Source organism: Dasypus novemcinctus, chromosome 23, assembly GCF_030445035.2.
Source record: "Dasypus novemcinctus isolate mDasNov1 chromosome 23, mDasNov1.1.hap2, whole genome shotgun sequence".
NCBI lineage: Eukaryota > Metazoa > Chordata > Mammalia > Cingulata > Dasypodidae > Dasypus > Dasypus novemcinctus.
In genome coordinates, this window is record NC_080695.1 from 40128666 (window position 1) to 40147643 (window position 18978).

Below are 18978 nucleotides of genomic sequence, written 5' to 3' on the forward strand. Positions count from 1 at the left end.
CCCCATAAGAAGAGCCACCCGCCCAGTGCAAAAGAAAGTGCAGCCTGCCCAGGAATGGTGCCGCACACACGGAGAACTGACACAACAAGATGACGCAACAAAAGAAGAAACACAGATTCCCGTGTGGCTGACAACAACAGAAGGACAAAGAAGATGCAGCAAATAGACACAGACAACAGACAACTGGGGTGGGGGAGGGAAGGGGAGAGAAATAAATTAAAAAAAAAAAAGTCATATAGGGAAGAGGATGTGGCTCAAGGAATTGGGCTCCTGTCTACCATATGGGAGGCCCAGGGTTGATGCCAGGGCCTCCTGGTGAAGGCAAGCTGGCCTGTGTGGTGAACCTGCCCATGTGGATGGCTGGCCTGTGCAGAGTCCTGACCTGTGCAGGAGTGCTGGCCCATGTAGAGACCTGGTTCTGCAAGATGATGCAACAAAAAGAGACACAGAGAAGAGATAATGAGAGATGCAACAGATCAGGGAGCTAAGGTGTCACAAGAGAATAATTGCCTCTCTCCCACTCTGGAAGGTCCCAGGATCAGTTCTCAGAGCTGCCTAATGAGAATACAAGCAGACACTGAAGAATAAACAGCAAATGGACAAAGAGAGAGCAGACAACCCGGGGGTGGGGGGGGGGGGGGGAGATAAATAAATCTTAATAAGAAAAGATGTCATATAATCCAAAGCAATCTACAGATTCAATGCAATACCTGTCAAAGCCCTGCAGTATTTTTGAGAAAATGGAAAAGTCAACCTACACATTATTATGGAATCACAAAGGACCCTGAGTAGCCCAATAAATATTGCAAAGGTAGAATAAATTTGTAGGTCTCACACTTCTGGATTTCAAAACTTACAATAAAGCCACAGTAAGCAAAGAGTGTGACACTGGCATAAATATAGATATATAAATGGAATAGAATTCACAGTTCAGGAGTAAACTTATAGATCTATGGTCAACTGATTTTTTTTAAAAGAAGGTACCAGGGAATGAACCCAGGACCTCATACATGGGAAGAAGATGCTCAACCACTTGAACTATATCTGCTCCCCAATGAGAATTGGTTTTTACATTTGTTTGTTTTGTTTATAGTAGGTACCAAGGAATAAATTTGGCCAACTGAATTTTGACAAGGGTTCCAAGTACATTGATTGGAGGAAAGTATAGTCTCTTTCAGAAATGGTGCTGGAAAAACTGGATATCAACTTGCAAAAGAATGACAAGAATGGAGTTGTACCCCTTTCTCGTACCATATAAAAAATGAACTCTAAATGGATCCAGGATCTGAACATAGGAGATAAAACCATAAATCTCCTAGAAACAGAGCAGGAAAACTTCATAACTTTCAGTTTGATGTATTTCTTAGATATGACATAAAAATCATATACAGCAAAAGAAAATAGATAAATGAATTTCATTTAAATAGAAGAAAACCTTTTAATCAACAAAGGACACTATCAAGAGAGTGAGAAAATAAACTGAAGAATGGGAAGGAAAACATATATATTTGATAAGGATTTAGTATCCAGAATATATAAGGATTGCTAAAACTCAATAACAAAAGAAAAAAATAAATCAATTAAAAAATCGGTGGAGTTCCAAGAAGATGGCATCAGAGTAGGCAGGAAGGGCTCAACTCTCTTACAAAAACAACAGAGAAAGAGCCAAAAGCTGTCCAAGGGACTGGTTTGGGGGGCATTCAGCAGACCAGGACAGTCCTACACAACTCCCACAAGGTTGAGGGACAGAGAGACGAAGAACCCAAAACAACAAATGTGAGTTACCAAACCCCCATGGTGACCAGGAAGGGCTCCCCTCCCTGACCTCCAAGATATTAAACTGGGGTTTTACCCCTGACTCACTGAAGCTGACTGAGAGGGGAAGAGACACCTACCTCCCTGTCAACTGTTACAAGGGAAAAGGAAGGGGGAGACAGAGAAGTTTCTCTTCAGTGAATTTGGCCAACAGAGCCTGCTTTGAATTTTGGCTCTGGCCACAACAAAACATAGGAAAGCGGAGGTTGAAACACCTTCATGGAAAGGTGTGCTGATGAGCACCATCTGCTGGATGGTCTGGAAATTGCATGGATAAAAACTGCTTTGGTGTTTCTCTGTACCCTAATATCTGGGAAAAAATCTGTGCCCCATTAGTTTGTCCCTGACCTGATTTTGATAACTAAATCTGGGCAATTTTAAAGACTTAGAAAAAAAGGTGAACCAAATATCAAATAAGAGCTGTGAAAAAAAAAAAACTAATAGGAAAGAGAGAAATTGGCCATTGGAGTAAATTCGTCAACATATTCAGATGCCTGGACACAAGCAAAAAATTACAAGCCATACTAGGAAACAGGAAGACATGGCCCAGCCAAAGGAGTAAACCAAATATCCTGAAGAGACACAGGATTTAAGACAATTAATCAACAATCACACAACTCTCCTAAATCACTTCAAAGAATTTTAAGAAAATATGTTTAAAGAAATAAAGAATATTAAGACGACACTGGGTGGGCATAAAGAACTATTTGAAAACCTGCAAAGTAAAGTAACAGACCTTATGGGAATGAAAGACATGATGGATGAGGTGAAAAATACATTAAAAGCACATAAGAGCAGATTTGACTTGCTCAGAGACAGAATTAGTGATTTAGAAGACAGAACATCGGAACGGGAAAAGACAGGAGAACAGAAAGAGAAGAGAATGGGAAAAATGGAACAGGGTTATGATGGTTTGGCTCATGTGTCAACTTGGCCAGGTAATTGTGCCCAGTTGTTTGGCCGAGCAAGCACTGGGCTAATTGTAATACAAGAATAATTACGGGCTTTAGTTATCAGTGAGTTTGCTGCATAGATGGCTGATTTCATCTATATTGACCAGGGAGATTGCCATCAGCAATGAGTGATGCTTTATCCAACCAGTTCAATGCTTTAAAAGGGGAAGTGATTTCAGCATTCAGAGAGAATTTCCCAGTTCACCTCTGGTCAGCCAATGTCTCCTGGAAACTCATCAAGGACCTTCGTCAGACTTTCACTGGACCCTCTGGTTTGCAGCTTTCCTGTGGAACCTGAACTAGTGCATCCCCATGATCACATGAAAGAATCTTATAAATCTCATACTATTTACAGATATCTCCTGTTGATTTTGTTTCCCAAAAGAACTCTGACTAATACAAGGGTCTTAGGGAATTATGGAAAAATTGAACATGTTCTCAGGGACTTGAATAACAGTGTGGATAACATACATGGTATCACTGTCCCAGAAGGAGAAGAGAATGGAAAAGAGGCAGAAAGAATATTTGAGGAAATAATGACTGAAAACTTCCCAACCCTTATGAAAGACATAAATACCAATATCGAAGGACAGTGCATGCAAAACAAAAATGGGCATTGGACTTGAGCAGCCCTTCCTCCAGAGGTTTTCAAATGGCCAATAAGCACATGAAAAGATGCTCAACATCTCTGGTCATCAGGAAAATGCAGACTAAGACTATAATGAGATACCACTTCACACTCACTAGTATGTCTATTATTAAAATCAGAAAATAAAAAGTGTTGATGAGTAACTGGAGAAATAAGAACCCTAAGACAGTACTTGGGGCATTATAAAATGGTGCAGCCATTGTGGAAATCAGTTTTGCAGTTCCACAAATATTTGAAAGTAGAATTACAATATGACCCAGCAATCCCACTTGGAATACTATACAGCAATGCAAATGTATATGTAACTACTTCTGTATTTAACAATATGCATGGAATGCAAAAACAAGTTGTTAAGCACAAAGAAGAAAAATTCATGCAAAATTACATAGTATAACTCCCTTTAAAAAGGCAATACTAATCCATGGTGTAGATGTCAGAATAGTATATTATTAGAGGAAAAGGTAAGGTTGTGACTGGGAGAGGTCATGAAGGATATTTCTGGAACTGGTAATATTTTATTTATTGATCTCAGATGAGTTCACATGGTTATGGTCAGTGTATGAAAATTCATTGAGCTGTACAGTTAAAAGCTTTGCATTTTTCCATATAGATTATATTTTATTCAATGTTCTTTAAAATATAAGTGTCCTTCCAAATTTTCTACTTAAATGTCTTGCTTATTTCCTTATTTATGTATTTTACAATATCACCATCACTGGTATATAAATGTAAGTCAGGAAACCTTTGTTCTTTGTTTATTACTATATCAGAGTATCTATTACTATGCCTGACACATAGTAAATGCTCAATAAAGAGTTTGTGAATGAATAAAAGGATCACGTGAATTTTTGAGAGAACCAAACACAAAAAAGAAGGATCTAGATGAACAAAGAAAACAATTCTTTTTGGAATAAGGAGAGATAATCAAGTCAGTAGAATATTTTTTAAAAAGTCTTTTGACTTGCATCCTCAGAAAAATCCAAGAAAGTATCACATTCAAAAGAAAACATAAGGGAAACAGACTTGGCCCAGTGATTAGGGCGTCCGTCTAAGATTCCCAAGAAATCTTTCTCTGCCATTTTCTCCACTTCAACCCATCCCTTAAGTTTATTGTCTATGCAGTTTATAGCTTGAATACTGAGCTGCCCCTTGAGATAATCAACTATTGTTTTAGGGAGAAACTAGCTTACTAACTACCCTTTGTGTGTCCCACTTTCATCACAAGAAAGGTATTTCAAAACTACCTAATAAATGATAGTGTACCACCATTAAGGATTTCTAAAGTAAATGTGAATGTTTACCCCTTCTTTTTCCACAAATCTGCAGAACCATTCTTCTTTCTCTTGTTTTCGTTTCTGGCTTATTTCTCCATTATCCTGCTTTTCATCACTCCTTCCTACATTTACATATTTATTCAGTGAACATTTGAATCCCTCATATGTGCCAGATACTGTATTAGGCACTGGTGAATTGATTTCATTTATTTCTCAGTAAACTGTGGGCAGTTGAGTGTGTGTAATTATGTGTGGTGGTGGTGGGAGGGATAACAAGTAAATACAGTAAAATTACAATATAGAACTTTCCATTGGAGGTTCTTTCCCACAGACAAAATCCATTTTACAATGAAAGAACATAATGTTTTGAATCCCCATTCTGGCCCATATGTGCTGTGTGACATAGGGCACATAACTACCTCAAAATGACATAACTTGAGGAGTTGTGAAGATTTAAAATAAGGTACATAAAGCTACTAGGTGTTTATTAATAAATCTTATTCTATATCCGATGACTACTTTAAATTTACCATGGATTTTCTTTTGAGGCTTCATTATGTTTACAGAGGTTTTTCAAAGCCTTGTAAAAATGACTTAAGTATTGAATATGTGGACTTACTTTCCTTTGAAGGAAGGGCTAATTTCCCTTATCTTGCACTCTCTGAGGCTTAGGCTAATTCCCAAGACAATAGGGAACCCCAAGGTACTTACTTTCTTTACTACAATTTAAGTAGGTAGGAGGCTGTTTTTGGCTGATGCACAATATCTTATTCTGGTAGATATTAGTATATTCATTGAAGCACTTCGCAAGGTTGTAATTGGGTAACAGCGTTAATAAATTAAGTATGAAGGTTCGGGTGGCATTGGACAGCCTATGTCCTTTTTCTAAAAAGATGATAAGATTAGGTTTCATTATAAAAAATGAACCATACCCAGGATGATGAATGCCTTAAAGATAATCAAACTAAGCTCAGGGAATTAAAAACCAGATGATTTTATTTGAAGAACACTAATTATTTACCAAGAAATTTGTTCCAGTTGATAGCCAGTGACACAGTTTGTGCTGTTAATTGCAGAATTCTGAAAAGTGCTTTTGGTGAAATGGTGTCTACATGCTATGTCTTCCTGGCATCTGCTAAAAACAGGATACCACTACTGGCTATTTTTTATATTTCTAATCCCAATTGATCGACTAAGAGAGGCACACAGAAGTAGGAGATAGAGGCTAGCTTTCAACAGTAACAGATATGAAAATTTCTCCCATCTTTGAGAATAAAAAAATATTCAAAGGAAAAACTGATAGGGAACTAATGTCTCTCCAAATAATGAATTGAGTATGAGTAATAATTGGTGACTAAATTCCTGGAAATATGAACATGTTTAATTTTTGAATTGCCATTGTAGAATTTTGATATTTAGCTCAAGATTTGGTAGAAAGATAAAAGTCTAGTCAAACAAAAAGTTCTTTTTAAGATTTGAGGAAAGAGAGATTGCCAAGAATTAAAACCTTAAGTGCCAAAGCCATAGTAATTCTGTCCTTAGTATATCTTAACTCAATAATGAGACAAATAATAGATAGATTCAGAATGAACAATTTGGGATATTGGTCACTTGGATAAATGCTAAAAATGACAAGGGCTAATTGTATAGACTAGCACTGTCCAATAGAACTTTTTATGATTATAGAAATGCTTTATAGCTGCATTGTTCATTATGTACATGCTGCTATTGCGCACTTGAAATGTGACAACTGTTACTAGGAAACTGAATTATAAATTTGATTTAATTTTGATTAAGTTTAGATAATCACACATGATTACTGGCTACTATATTGGACAGCACAGGTATATTCTAGTATCTTTTGGCATTTCCCTTTAGCAATGATAAATATCTTTTCATTTCCAAAGAAGAGAAAAAGATGTCTCTAGGTGAAGAAGAGAAACTTGGTATCCTATCTGACAAATGATGGAAGGCCTCTTTAGGGATGGGACAAGATAAAAACTGACAAAATGTGTTATTAAAAATGTTTGCCAGTCAGTTCAGCATGGGCACTTGACCATTCAAAATAGACTACTGACCAATAAATTGGATACCAGCTATAAACTGTGGCCATCTTGATGTATACTGGTAGAATTTCAATCCTCTCTACAGAATTCTAAAGAAGGCTGTGCTGATAGCTGGCTTTTTGACTTGCCCCAGAATTCATTCTCCTTATTTTTGGTAATAGTTCCCTAATATTTTATGGCATTTTTTGAATGATTGTAATTTCATTTCCAATCTGTATGTTTTATTTAGTTTTCAACATTGCAGAACTGATCAGGCCCTAATGTGTAATTTAAATAGATGAGGGGTACCAGTCATCCTCATCTAGTTCCTGACTTTTAAAGGAAATGTTTTTAATGAGTTATCAAGGAATTTTATATTTGCTATAGATTCCAGTGTACATAAACACATGCCCTTTATAAATTTGAGCAATTTCCCCCCTTTATTGTGTATCTTATTGATTTTTATGCATCTTCCTAGGTTCAGTTTGTTAATATTTTGCTTAAAATTTTGAATGATATGCTCATGGATGAGATTAGTTTGTGATTATATCTCATAATCTGTTCTTGTTAGGCTGTGGCATGGGGTTTTGTTAATCTCATAGAATTTACTAAGAAGTATTAGCTTATTTTTTTTCTGTCTTAGATGGATGAATATATAGAACTCATCAGTAGAGCCATGTAGGCCTTGTGTTTTCTTTCAGAAAACAACTATTGAGTTAATTTAAATAATTGGATGCTTATAGTACCATTCAAATTTACTAATTCTTCTTAATCGGATTTAGTAAGTTGCACTTTTTCTAGACGTGTAAAAATGATTCAGTTTTCAAATTTCTTTGCCTAAATTGTTTATCATAACCTCTTATCTTATAAGTGGTACAGCATCTCTCATCATATCCCCTTTTATTCCTAATGTTTAATTATTTATGCCTTTTCTTTTTGTCTTGATTGACTTGGCATGATGTCAATTTTATGAGATCTTCCAGTAAGTTGATTGGTAGCTCTATTGGTATTCTTTATTGTATATTTGTTTTCTATTTGTTTAATTTTTGTTCTTATCTTTATTTTTTCCTTCTACATTCTTTAAGTTTATTATGCTGTTCGTTTTCTAACTTTTTATGTTGGGTGGTTTATTAATTACTTTTTAACCTTTCTAATGTTAACAGCTATAAGTTTTCCTCCAAGTATTTCTTCAGCTGCAGAGTTATCTATGTCACTCTTCCATTCTAAATATGTTGCTTTCTGTTATGACTCTCTCTTAAGTACTATCGTTATTTAGAACTGTGTTTGAAAATTCCCTACTGTCTGTTCTTTTAACAGTTACCTTTGTTACTGATCTCTAATTTAATTGCATATTGGTCAATGAGTATGTTCTTGTATGATATTAATCTTCATGATATAACATCTGGTCAGTTTTTGTAAAGACTCCATGTGTGCTTGAAAACACATGTTTGGGTTACTAGTTTTCTATATGCCCATTAGCTAAAGCTTATTAACTATACTGCCCAATAGATAACATTCATTGATTCCTTCCCTCTCTTTTAAGAGAGGTGCATTAAAATCTCTTCTTTCATATTTTCCATCTCATTATACTATGGGATATATTCAGGATATTTCTTTAATCAGTATCCATCTTTAATCTACTAATTCACTCTTCAATTGTGTATAATATTCTGATACTTCTGCCTGTTGAGTTCTTAATTTAAATTCAGTCTTTTGATTTCTCTAGGTTCTTTTTGGATCTTTCCAAGTCTACCTTTTATATATACATAATTTTAATTATTGGCTGCTATTTCTGAGACTGTTACTCTTCAAATATTTTAAATGTAATTTATATTGTTCTAAACATTCCCAAATCTGAAATATTTGCTATCGTAATTCTACAGTTTGTGATTTCTGCTAGCACTTGATCATGAAACCTTCTTCTTTTCTTCCTCCCTCCCCCCCTCCTTTTTCTTTCCTCCCTACCTCCCTTTCTTTTTCTTTTAACTTGGTCTCAATTTCTCTAGAAAATTAACTATGGAAATACTTTGAAGCCTGGAAACTTGTGCATACTTTCACCACTCACTTGAGGACACAAGTAATTGGAGTTATTTAAAATCAATTCTCAACACCCTCCCCTTTCCCACTCTTCCCTATTATTAACATTTTACATGTGGATGGTACATTTGTTACAACTGATATACAAATTTTGGAGCATTACTCTTAACCCTGCTCAATGGTTTACATTATGATTTACATTTTGTACCACATACAGTGTTTTAGATTTTGATGAAATTTAAAATGGCCTGTATCCATTATTGCAAGATCATGCAGAACAATTCTAATGGTTAAAAATGACCTATGTTCCATCTATTCTATCCTTCCCTCCCCTTCCCCTCAGAACCTATCGTAACCACTAAGTTTCAATTTTTGAAGAATAAGATTCATGGTTACTTGCAATAATATTGATGGCTAGACATATGGGTCTATTTTCTTTTATTAGGCACTGCCTATGTTTTGAAGGATTTTGTCCCTCTAATTAAGAACATGGCAGGACTTCCCAGGATGGGAGTTTAATATTTTCTTGTTAATTGTGTTGTGCACTATGACAAGATGAACACTTACATATTCTATAGAGACATGCCTTGAGTGTGCCCTATCCTGCATATTGCCCCACAACTGACAGGTATTTCAGTTCCTATTCTCTATGTGACTTTTCTGTAACCTAAAGCTTCTTTGAAGATAAAATGAAAAAAAAAAAAAAGACACTGGAGGAATATACAGAAGTAATTGTCACTGTACGTGCAGATAACAGATCTTACAGTGATGGAAGACACAGTATAAAAATTTATTTTATTTCAAAATGTTTAAATTTTTTAATATTAAATTTTATTTATTATTTTTTAAATGATTGTTATATTGTGTTCTCCTATTAATTTTATGTGGTTATTTTTTGGCTTCATTTTTGGAGAGGTTTTGGATCAGAAAGGGTCACAACTGTGGCAGGAGAAGACCACTGGTATGGGTGTCATTGATGAGGGATGTGTGGGGAGGGGTGCACCTGGGGTATGCCTCTAAGGCATATGAATATGTTCAAGTATTTGTGGGGCATTGTTTTGGTGGGTGGAGATCACACAATAACCAAAAGAATATTGGGGAAGCGGACTTGGCCCAATGGATAGGGCGTCTGCCTATCACATGGGAGGTCCACGGTTCAAACCCTGGGCCTCCTTGACCCATATGGAGCTGGCCCATGTGCAGTGCTAATGCATGCAAGGAGTGCCGCGCCACACAGGGGTGTCCCCCGCATAGGAGAGCCCCATGCGCAAGGAGTGCACCCCATAAGGAGAGCCACCCAGTGTGAAAGAAAGTGCATCCTGCCCAAGAATGGCACTGCACACATGGAGAGCTGACACAACAAGATGATGCAACAAAAAGAAACGCAGATTCCTGGTGCTGCTGATAAGGACAGAAGTGGTCACAGAAGAACACACAGTGAATGGACACAGAGAGCAGACAACTGGGGGGGGGGGGGGGAAGGGGGGAGAAAAAAAAAGAATATTGAATTACCATTCTGGGAAGTCCTGCTACATTCTCTAATAGAATGGCAAGAATCCTGAATATAAGGGCAGTGCCTAGTGAAGGAAGACAGACCATTGCACCAGATCCTTGATATTGATGAATGTACTTATGAACCTTTTCTTGTGAAACTGAAACTTAGCCTAATATTATACATTGCCTAAGAGTTACCTCCTGAAAACCTCCTTGTTGCTCAAATGTGGCCTCTCTCTAAGCCAAACTCAGCATATAAACTCACTACTTTTCTCCAATGTGGGACATGACTCCCGGGGATGAGCCTCCCTAGCACTGAGTTATTATTATCAGGCATCAACTAGCAATGCATTTGGGAAAAGACTTTGACCACAAGAGGGAAATATTAAATACAAATGAGTTTTCATGGCTAAGAGATTTCAAAGTGAGTCGGGAGGTCATTCCAGAGTAAAAGCTAATACACATCTCAGCAGGATCTCACTGACTGCCAGAGTAAACAGTGGCTAAAACAGTGGCATTCCTGAGAGCACTAGAGACTCTATAAGCAGGACTGACAAGCTTAGGAATGTGGTACCCTGTCAGTGGGCCTTACTCCGGAATTTATGCTCTCCAGTGTAACAGAGGTATACTCATTTATAGTTTCCCTATACATGGCTCTTCTGCTCCTATTATTTGAACCTATAATTAGCACTATACTTGTTAAACATATGTCCCAGAGACTTAAATCTTCGGTCTGTTCATGTGCTGGTTGAGCCCTAACCTATTCTCCAGTTCATTGGACTCACCCAGGACAAATAATAAGGAGATGATGATGGACGACAATGACCATCCCAAGGAACAGAGAGGGTCTGCAACTGCAAGCAAGATAGTTCAACTCATCTGGCCCTTGGGATCCAAGTTCCCTCTCAATTAGAAACAGAGTTGGCATCACCATCCCCAAATCCTTAAGAATGGGGAATGAACAATGGACTAAAGTGGACTTTTTATTATTATATTATAGACTTATAATTATGCTAGCAATGGAAGAACTTTTATTATTGATATAAAGGCAGTGGTCACCAGAGATTCTGAGGGGAGAGAGAGGGAAGAATAGGTGTAACATGGCAGCATTTTCAGGACATTGGAATTGTCCTGCATGACACTGCATTGATCATTTTGTCAAAACCATAAAATTGTGTGGGGCAAAGTGTAAACTATAGGCCTTGGTTGGTACAATGCTTCAATATGTGTTCATCAATTATAACAAATGTACCACACTAATTAAAGATGTTATTGTGGGAAAGTGTGGGAAGGGGAGGGGGGCATAAGGGAATTCCCTATATTTTTAATGTAATATTTATGTAGTCTAAAGCTTCATCATAACTTATAAAAATGGCAAATTAAGTTCACCAGATGCTGACAGTAATCTCAGGTGATAAGCAACCTTAAATGCTTTGCTTACCTCCAAGGACACTTGTTTTCACTTTATTGACCTCTTCTAATTCCATAATTTTTCTCAACTCATTATTTTTGGTAGAATATAAATGAGAGTATTGGCTATGCTGCTGAAAAGAGGAAGTCTCTTTTGACTTTATATTTGCCAGACCTACTAGCTTCTTCTATGTTCTCACCCTATGTGAATTTTTGCAACATATTTTTTCCAAAATATGTCTTTAAAGCTTTGTAATAAAATTATTCTGCCACAACTATTTCTCTCCCGTCCCTTAAATGCTAATTGCCTAGAATTATAGGCCAGGCTTCACAAGCTTAAATGTCTATAATCATAGAAGGGGAAAAGAAGATAAAAATTTTAAGGATCCTGCAGCAACCAGGCTTGGAAGGAAGGAAAATAAGTTTAGTTTTATGTATCTTAAATGCATAAGTAATTTTTCTTCTTTTTGGAAAATCTTGTTAGGAGGCTTAGGATATTGTAATCTTCATTAGACAAGATGAGTCAGCATAAAACCTTTCCTGATTAGAACTTTTGTCCTCAGGAGCTCAAGATTCATTTCCTCTCTTCTTTCTCTTCCCTTCACTCCAAAGTGCCACAATATCAAGGCTGACACTCTTAAAGATAATAGCTGTTTTAGTTTGCTGAAAGCCTCTGGGAGCAATATACCAGAAATGGGTTAGCTTTTATAATGGGAATTTATTTGGTTAAAAACTTACAGTCCTAAGGCTGTGAAAATATCCAAATCAAGCCATCATCAACTATGCTTTCTCATGGAAGGTCAGCTGCTGGCTCTCTTGGGCTCCTGTCAATTGGTAAGACACCATGGCGATTCTGCCAGTTTGGATCTCTGCCTTCTCCTCCAGGCTTACTTTCTCCCTGATCTAAGCTGTGGGTGATCAGTTATATATGCTCTTCTCTCCCCTCTCCCCCGGGCCATTTCTCTTTCAGCCTTTTGGGGGCTACTTTCCATGTCTGTGTGCTCTGCTCATTTCAGCCACCAACCTCCAGGACCTCTCTCTCAGCCTTTTGGGGTTTCTCTGGCCCTGCCACTTTTTCTGTGTGTCTGTGGCATTTTAGTCCTCCATTTATAAAGGACTCCAGTAGCAGGATTAAGTCCCACCCTGGGTTCTGCCTGCAGTCTAATCAAATGCCCTTAACTGAAGTGATCTAATCAAAACATACCATTTACAATGGGTTTACAGGCACAGGAATGGGTTTCCTTTAAGAACAGGATTTTCTGAGTTCCACAAAAGACTCAAACCAGAATGATAGCAGCCCAGGGTAATTGAGATATAATTTCTTCTAACTTTCTGAAGACTGACCCTTCTAAGAAAGATGCTCTTTTGTTTCTTTTGTCTCCCCACACCCCTCTGGCAATTAAGTCTCTGGAAAAAATACTCCTAAAATTTCCAAAATCAACTGCAAAGCAGATTCTTTAAATCATGTGATGGAACTACAGGAGGTAGGGAATACAGAGGAGGAATCTTATCAAAAGGCCTATAGATCAGATTCGTTCCCACCCCTTCATTACAAATGTTCTAGCTCTAGCACAATGCTTATATCTCAGGTACTAAAAATAAATTTATTCATTTACATCAAGTACAGGCTTTACCCCCCAAACATAGAACTTAACTGTCTATTAATGTTCTTAGATATCTGAAAGTTCATTCCTACTTATTTATTGTTGCTTTCTGGGGAAGGGGAAATTTTGTGAAGTCCATACTTACCACTATTGTATTGCATTACAGCATCTATAAGGAGACTGAAAATGCCTGAAAAGTAGTTGAATAGGATGAGCTTGATGTAGGCTGAAGTACTTTTAGGAAACAAGAAGCTCAGTAGGTACATGAGAGGAATAGCAGACCAGCCATACAATATGAAGATCAACATTGTGTCCATAAAGTGGTAATCCACAACAAATATATCCTCTTGGCAATATTTGAATACTCCCTGAGACACAGAGTACATAGATTAAGACAATGTGAAGGGCAAGTGCAAAAAAAAAAAAAAAAAAAAAAAATTAAGTCAGAATATTTAGAGAAGAAAATAGCAAGTCCTGCCTTTATTTAGCAAACAACTCTTCATTTTAAATCAATTGGCCTCTTAAAATATGCCTTAGCCTATGGGCATAAAGTAAGTTAACCTTCTTCAAGAGAGGACATTCCAGTGAGCAGAATTTCTTAAATTTTTTTTTAAAGATTTTTTTATAATTTATTTCTCTCCCCTCCCCCACCCCCAGTTGTCTGTTCTCTGTGTCCATTTGCTGCGTGTTCATTGGTACACTTCTGTTGTTGTTAGCGGCAGGGGAATCTGTGTTTCTTTTTGTTGCATCATCTTGCTGTGTCAACTCTCCGTGTGTGCGGTGCCATTCCTGGGCAGGCTGCATTTTTTTTCACGCTGGCGGCTCTCCTTACGGGGTGCACTCCTTGCACATGGGGTTCCCCTACGCGGGGGACACCCCTGCATGGCACGGCACTCCTTGCGAGCATCAGCACTGCGCGTGGGCCAGCTCCACATGGGTCAAGGAGGCCCAGGGTTTGAACCATGGACCTCCCATGTGGTATATGGATGCCCTATCCACTGGGTCAAGTCTACTTCCCAAGCCTCTTAAATTTAACATTTGCCCCCAGCATGTATGTATTTCAAATTCATAAACAAAAGCAATATACCTTTTACCAATAAAACTGTCAACTTTCCCAGAAAGATTATTTCTCTAAAGATTTTTCCTCTGCCTACTTAGTATGAAATAACCTTCCTCAAACTAATGTCCACCTTTAAACTTGGTCTCCTAGCTCTACTCTACTTCCTTACTCCCCTCCAATTCACCACTCAGAGCCCTCCAATTCAAACTGAAAATGAGGTAGTGAAACACAAAATTAGAAGGGTATAAGCATAAATTAGAATGGGTGGTAGTAGAGAGGAAACTGTAGCTGTTAAAGTAAATAAATGTATGGAATACATCTCTCATTAGTTAGTAATTACATTTCCTCCACAAATGTCAGGGTTGTTCCTCTGTGCACTTATATAATTATGTAGCAGATCCACTGATAAGAAAAAGTAAGTATAAGCTAAGATTAGCCATTATATAATTGATGACTGATGTTCCTGGTGGTGGTAGCAATAGCAATAGAGACAATTAGTAGTTATTGACTCCAATACCTATAGTTAAGTTTGTTTTGTTTCTGATTTGGTGAAATGTAAGCATAAACAGAATAAATACAATGAGGTAATCAAATAAAAGTTAAAGTGTCCTGGAAATCCCCATGTTGTAAGGCTTACGTCTTCAGGGTCACAAAATAATAACTTAACTATAAAGAAAAGTCAAATCCCTAATTGGGTAAATAGCCAATACACCCTATTGTTAGCTAAGAAGTTTCCATATTGTGAACATGTAGATTCTACCTAAATTAACCAATAAATGAAAATGCAAACAAGGTTTCCAAATAAATAGTTTAGCCTCTTCATTATGAAATACAACACATTCACAGGAGTGCATGAAATACAAATGAATTATCACACTAAATTATCACAAAGCAATCACTGGCATGTGGACAATCACCATAATTCCAGTACCCAAAGAAATCTATTATATCCTTCTCCAATCCCTGTAAGAGCAACCACTATTCTGACATTTATCATAAACACTTATCTTTTTTTCTTTATATTTATCTTAAAAGTATTAATACATAGGTATGGATCTTGAAATATTCTATTTAGTATCATCAGTATTTTGAATTTTTAATTAATGTCAATATACAAAAAGTATTCTTTTGTATCTGGCTTTTTACACTCAATATTATGTCTGAGTTGTACCCATGTTGTTAAGTGCAGCTGTAGCTCATTCTTTATCATTGCTAGATAGTATTCCGCGGATGACTATATCACAATTTGTTTTAATCTTCATGAATAATGGATTGTTTCCAGTGTTCTATTACTATGAATAATGATTCCACAAATTTTCTTGTACATGTCTCTTAGTGAGTATGTGCAGAGATAAAAGTAGTGGAGTGAGTGAATCACAGATTATAGCTCTCTTCAACTTGAGAAGATAATGACAAACTATATTCCAACATTTCCTGTTGTTTCACACTTTTTTCAAAATTTACTGTCAGTTTTTAATATTATTAATTTGAATATATTTATTATTGGTATATTTGTTTTAATGTTGTACCTGTTCTTACTATTGGGGTGTTATTCTATTGGGGCTTCCTATGCTGGATACAAATCCTGTTTTCAAAAATATGTATGGTCAAGGTCTTCTCCCATATTGCAACTTGCCTTTCCAATCTATTAATGATATATTTTGATGAGCAGAAGGAAATTATTAGGCAAATACATTTATCTATCTTTTCCATTATGGTTATTGTTTGAATAACGTGTGTATTAGTCAGCCAAAGGGGTGCTGATGCAAACTATCAGAAATCTGTTGGTTTTTAAAAAAGGTATTTATTTGAGGAAGAAGCTTACAGTCACAACACCCTAAGGAGTCCAACTCAAGGTACCATAAGAGGTGCTTTCTCACCCAAAGTCGTTGGTCATGTGTTGGAGCAAGATGATGGGTGATGTCTGTGAAGGTTCAGCTTGCCTTCTTCTTCTTAAGGCTCCATGGTCCCAGCTCCTTCCAATCTCACTTGTCGGCTGGAAAAAGGCTCTTCTCTCTCCCTGGGGCTTGTTTCTCTCTGGGCTCAGCTTCAGCTTGAGCTATTAAGCTCATCTCTCTTCCCAGGGCCTCTGCCGTGTCTACAGAGCCATCTTTATTCCTCCATGTTTTTCTCCTATGTGTTTACTTAACCAGGCTCCAGCTCAAAAACTCCAAACTCCCTTCTCTAAGGAGTGGTTTCTCTGGGGGCAGGGACTCCTACTAATGGGCTACTGACATGGCCCAATCAAAGCCTCAATCATTATTTAATCAAGTAAAAGTTAAACTTCTGAATCCAATATAATCTAATATGCCCAGAGGAACAAACCAGTTTACAAACATAATCCGATATCTATTTTTGGAATTCATAAACAATATCAAACTGCTACATTGCATTTAGAAATATATTCTATATCAGAAGCACTGATAATTTTATACTATAGCATCTCCAGTTGCTTTGTAATTTTGATTTTCATAATTAGATCTATAATCCACTTGGAATGGGCTTTTGAATGTGGTATAAATTAGGGGTCAACTTCCATTAAATTCAATGTTTATATTCAGTTGAGCTAGCATCATTTTTATTTTAAACTTTTTAAATGACATATAATCCCACAATATAAAATTCACTATTTTAACCAATTTAAATTGCACAATCAGTGAGATTTAGTATATTTACAAAGTTAGGCAAACATCACCAGTGTCTAATTTCAGAATACTTTAATTGTCCCCAAAAAGAAACTGCATACCCCCATTAAACAGTCACAACCCATTCCTTCCTTTCTGCAGGCCTGGGCAAACACTAATCTACTTTCTGTGTCAATGGATTTGTATATTCTGGACATCACATACAAATGGAATCTTACAATATAAGGCATTTTTATGCCTGGCTTCTTTCACTTAGTATAACATTTTCAAGTTGTAGCATGTATCAAGACTTAATTTGTTGTTATGGCCATGTAATATTCCACATGTATTTTATCCATTCATTGGTTGGTGAACCTTTGAGTTGTTTCCATTATTTTACTATCATGAACAATGTTGCTGTGAATATTGATGTACAAGCTTGAATATATGATTTCAATTCTTTTGGAATTTTGGGTTATATGATAATTCTATGTTTAATTTCAAGGAAATGCCAAACTTTTCCACATTGACTGCATAATTTAATATTCTTTCTTTGTGTCATAACAATTTTTGTCTTAATTATATTACTGAATTATATTATTAAAGCTGTTCCAGCTCTCTTTTGGTTACTGTTTCCATGAAGAATCTTTTTACTTTCTTCCTATTTGTGCCTTCGAATCTAAAATTGGTCTCTTTTAGCCAATATATGTTGGATCATGTTTTTTGTAACCAAGTTTATCTCTGCCTTTTAATTGAACAGTTTAATCCATTTACATTTAATGTAATTATTTATAAGAAATGATGCACTCATGTCCTATTTATTTGCTTTTCATATGTCTTACATCATTTTTGTATAGTGTTGAACAACAATGGTGACAGTAGGCATCTTGTCTTATTCCTGACCTTAGGGTCAAAGTTTTCAGTTTTTCACTACTGTGTACGATATTAGTAGTAGGTTTCTTATATATGCCTTTAATCATGTTAAGAAAGTTCTTTCTATTTCAAATTATCTAAATGTTTTCATCAAGAAGTGATGCTGTAAAATATTTTAAAAGTTTTTTAAAAAAATTTTTATTAGAGAAGTTGTGAGCTTACAAAACAATCATGCACAATGTGCAGAATTCCCATATATCACCCCTCCACCAACACCTTATGTTGTCGTGGAACACTTGTTAGAGATTATGAAAGTACATGATCAGAATAATACCACTAACTATGATCCACACTGCACACTTGGTATATTTTTTCCATATATCCCTCTTATTAACACATGTATTAGTATTGTACATTTGTTATATTTTGTGAGAGAATACTCTCATATTTGTACTGTTAACCACAGTCCATCTTCTATCACATGGTTCACTGTGTTATACAGTCCCATACCTAGTACATTTTATCCAAAGTGTATACTCAGTGGTTTTCACTTTCATCACAGAGGTGTGCAGTCATCGCCCCAGTAAACCTTTGAATGCTTTCCTTAGTCCCAAGGGAAAAATCCCATAACCCTATTATTGACCCTTAGCATTGATATAGTACCTTCTTTGATGTTGATGGAGAATATTAAAAGATTGCTGTTAACTTTGGTCCATAAGTTACATTAATTGTATTTTCCCCATGCATCACTATCTTCTTACCACCTTGTAATAGTGACATACATTTGTTCTAGTTCATAGAAGAATATTCTTGTATTTGTATTATTAAACACAGTCTTTGTGTACCTTCAGGTTCATTATGTTATTCTCTAGCTTTCTTTCAATTGACATTTTAAAACCCAGACCACCCCTTTCAGCCACAACCTCATTTATAAACTAGTCAGGTTATTTATACTCACTATAATGTGTAACCATCAACTCTATCCATTTCCACACATTTACAGTCAAGCTAATTGAAAAATTGACATACATTAAGCATCGTTACACCTTCTTAGTCTTCAACTCATCTTCTAGTAACCTATAGTCTAGGTTTTTTCCCCATGTATCTATTCTTCAAATTTAGATGATTTAGTGAGCAAAT

General features: G+C 36.3%; 1 protein-coding gene across 1 annotated transcript in view; it reads right to left on the reverse strand.

Annotated features, from left to right (window-relative positions):
- Window positions 1–18978, reverse strand: part of LOC101447972 (phospholipid-transporting ATPase ABCA3-like) — a 310634-nt gene that overhangs the window by 72072 nt on the left and 219584 nt on the right. Inside the window, exons 22-23 of the mRNA XM_058286295.2 lie at window positions 13427–13649; window positions 5403–5576 (exon numbers count right to left, since the gene is read on the reverse strand). Coding sequence (XP_058142278.1) covers window positions 5403–5576; window positions 13427–13649 — 397 coding nt within the window. The remainder of the gene's footprint in view (window positions 1–5402; window positions 5577–13426; window positions 13650–18978) is intronic.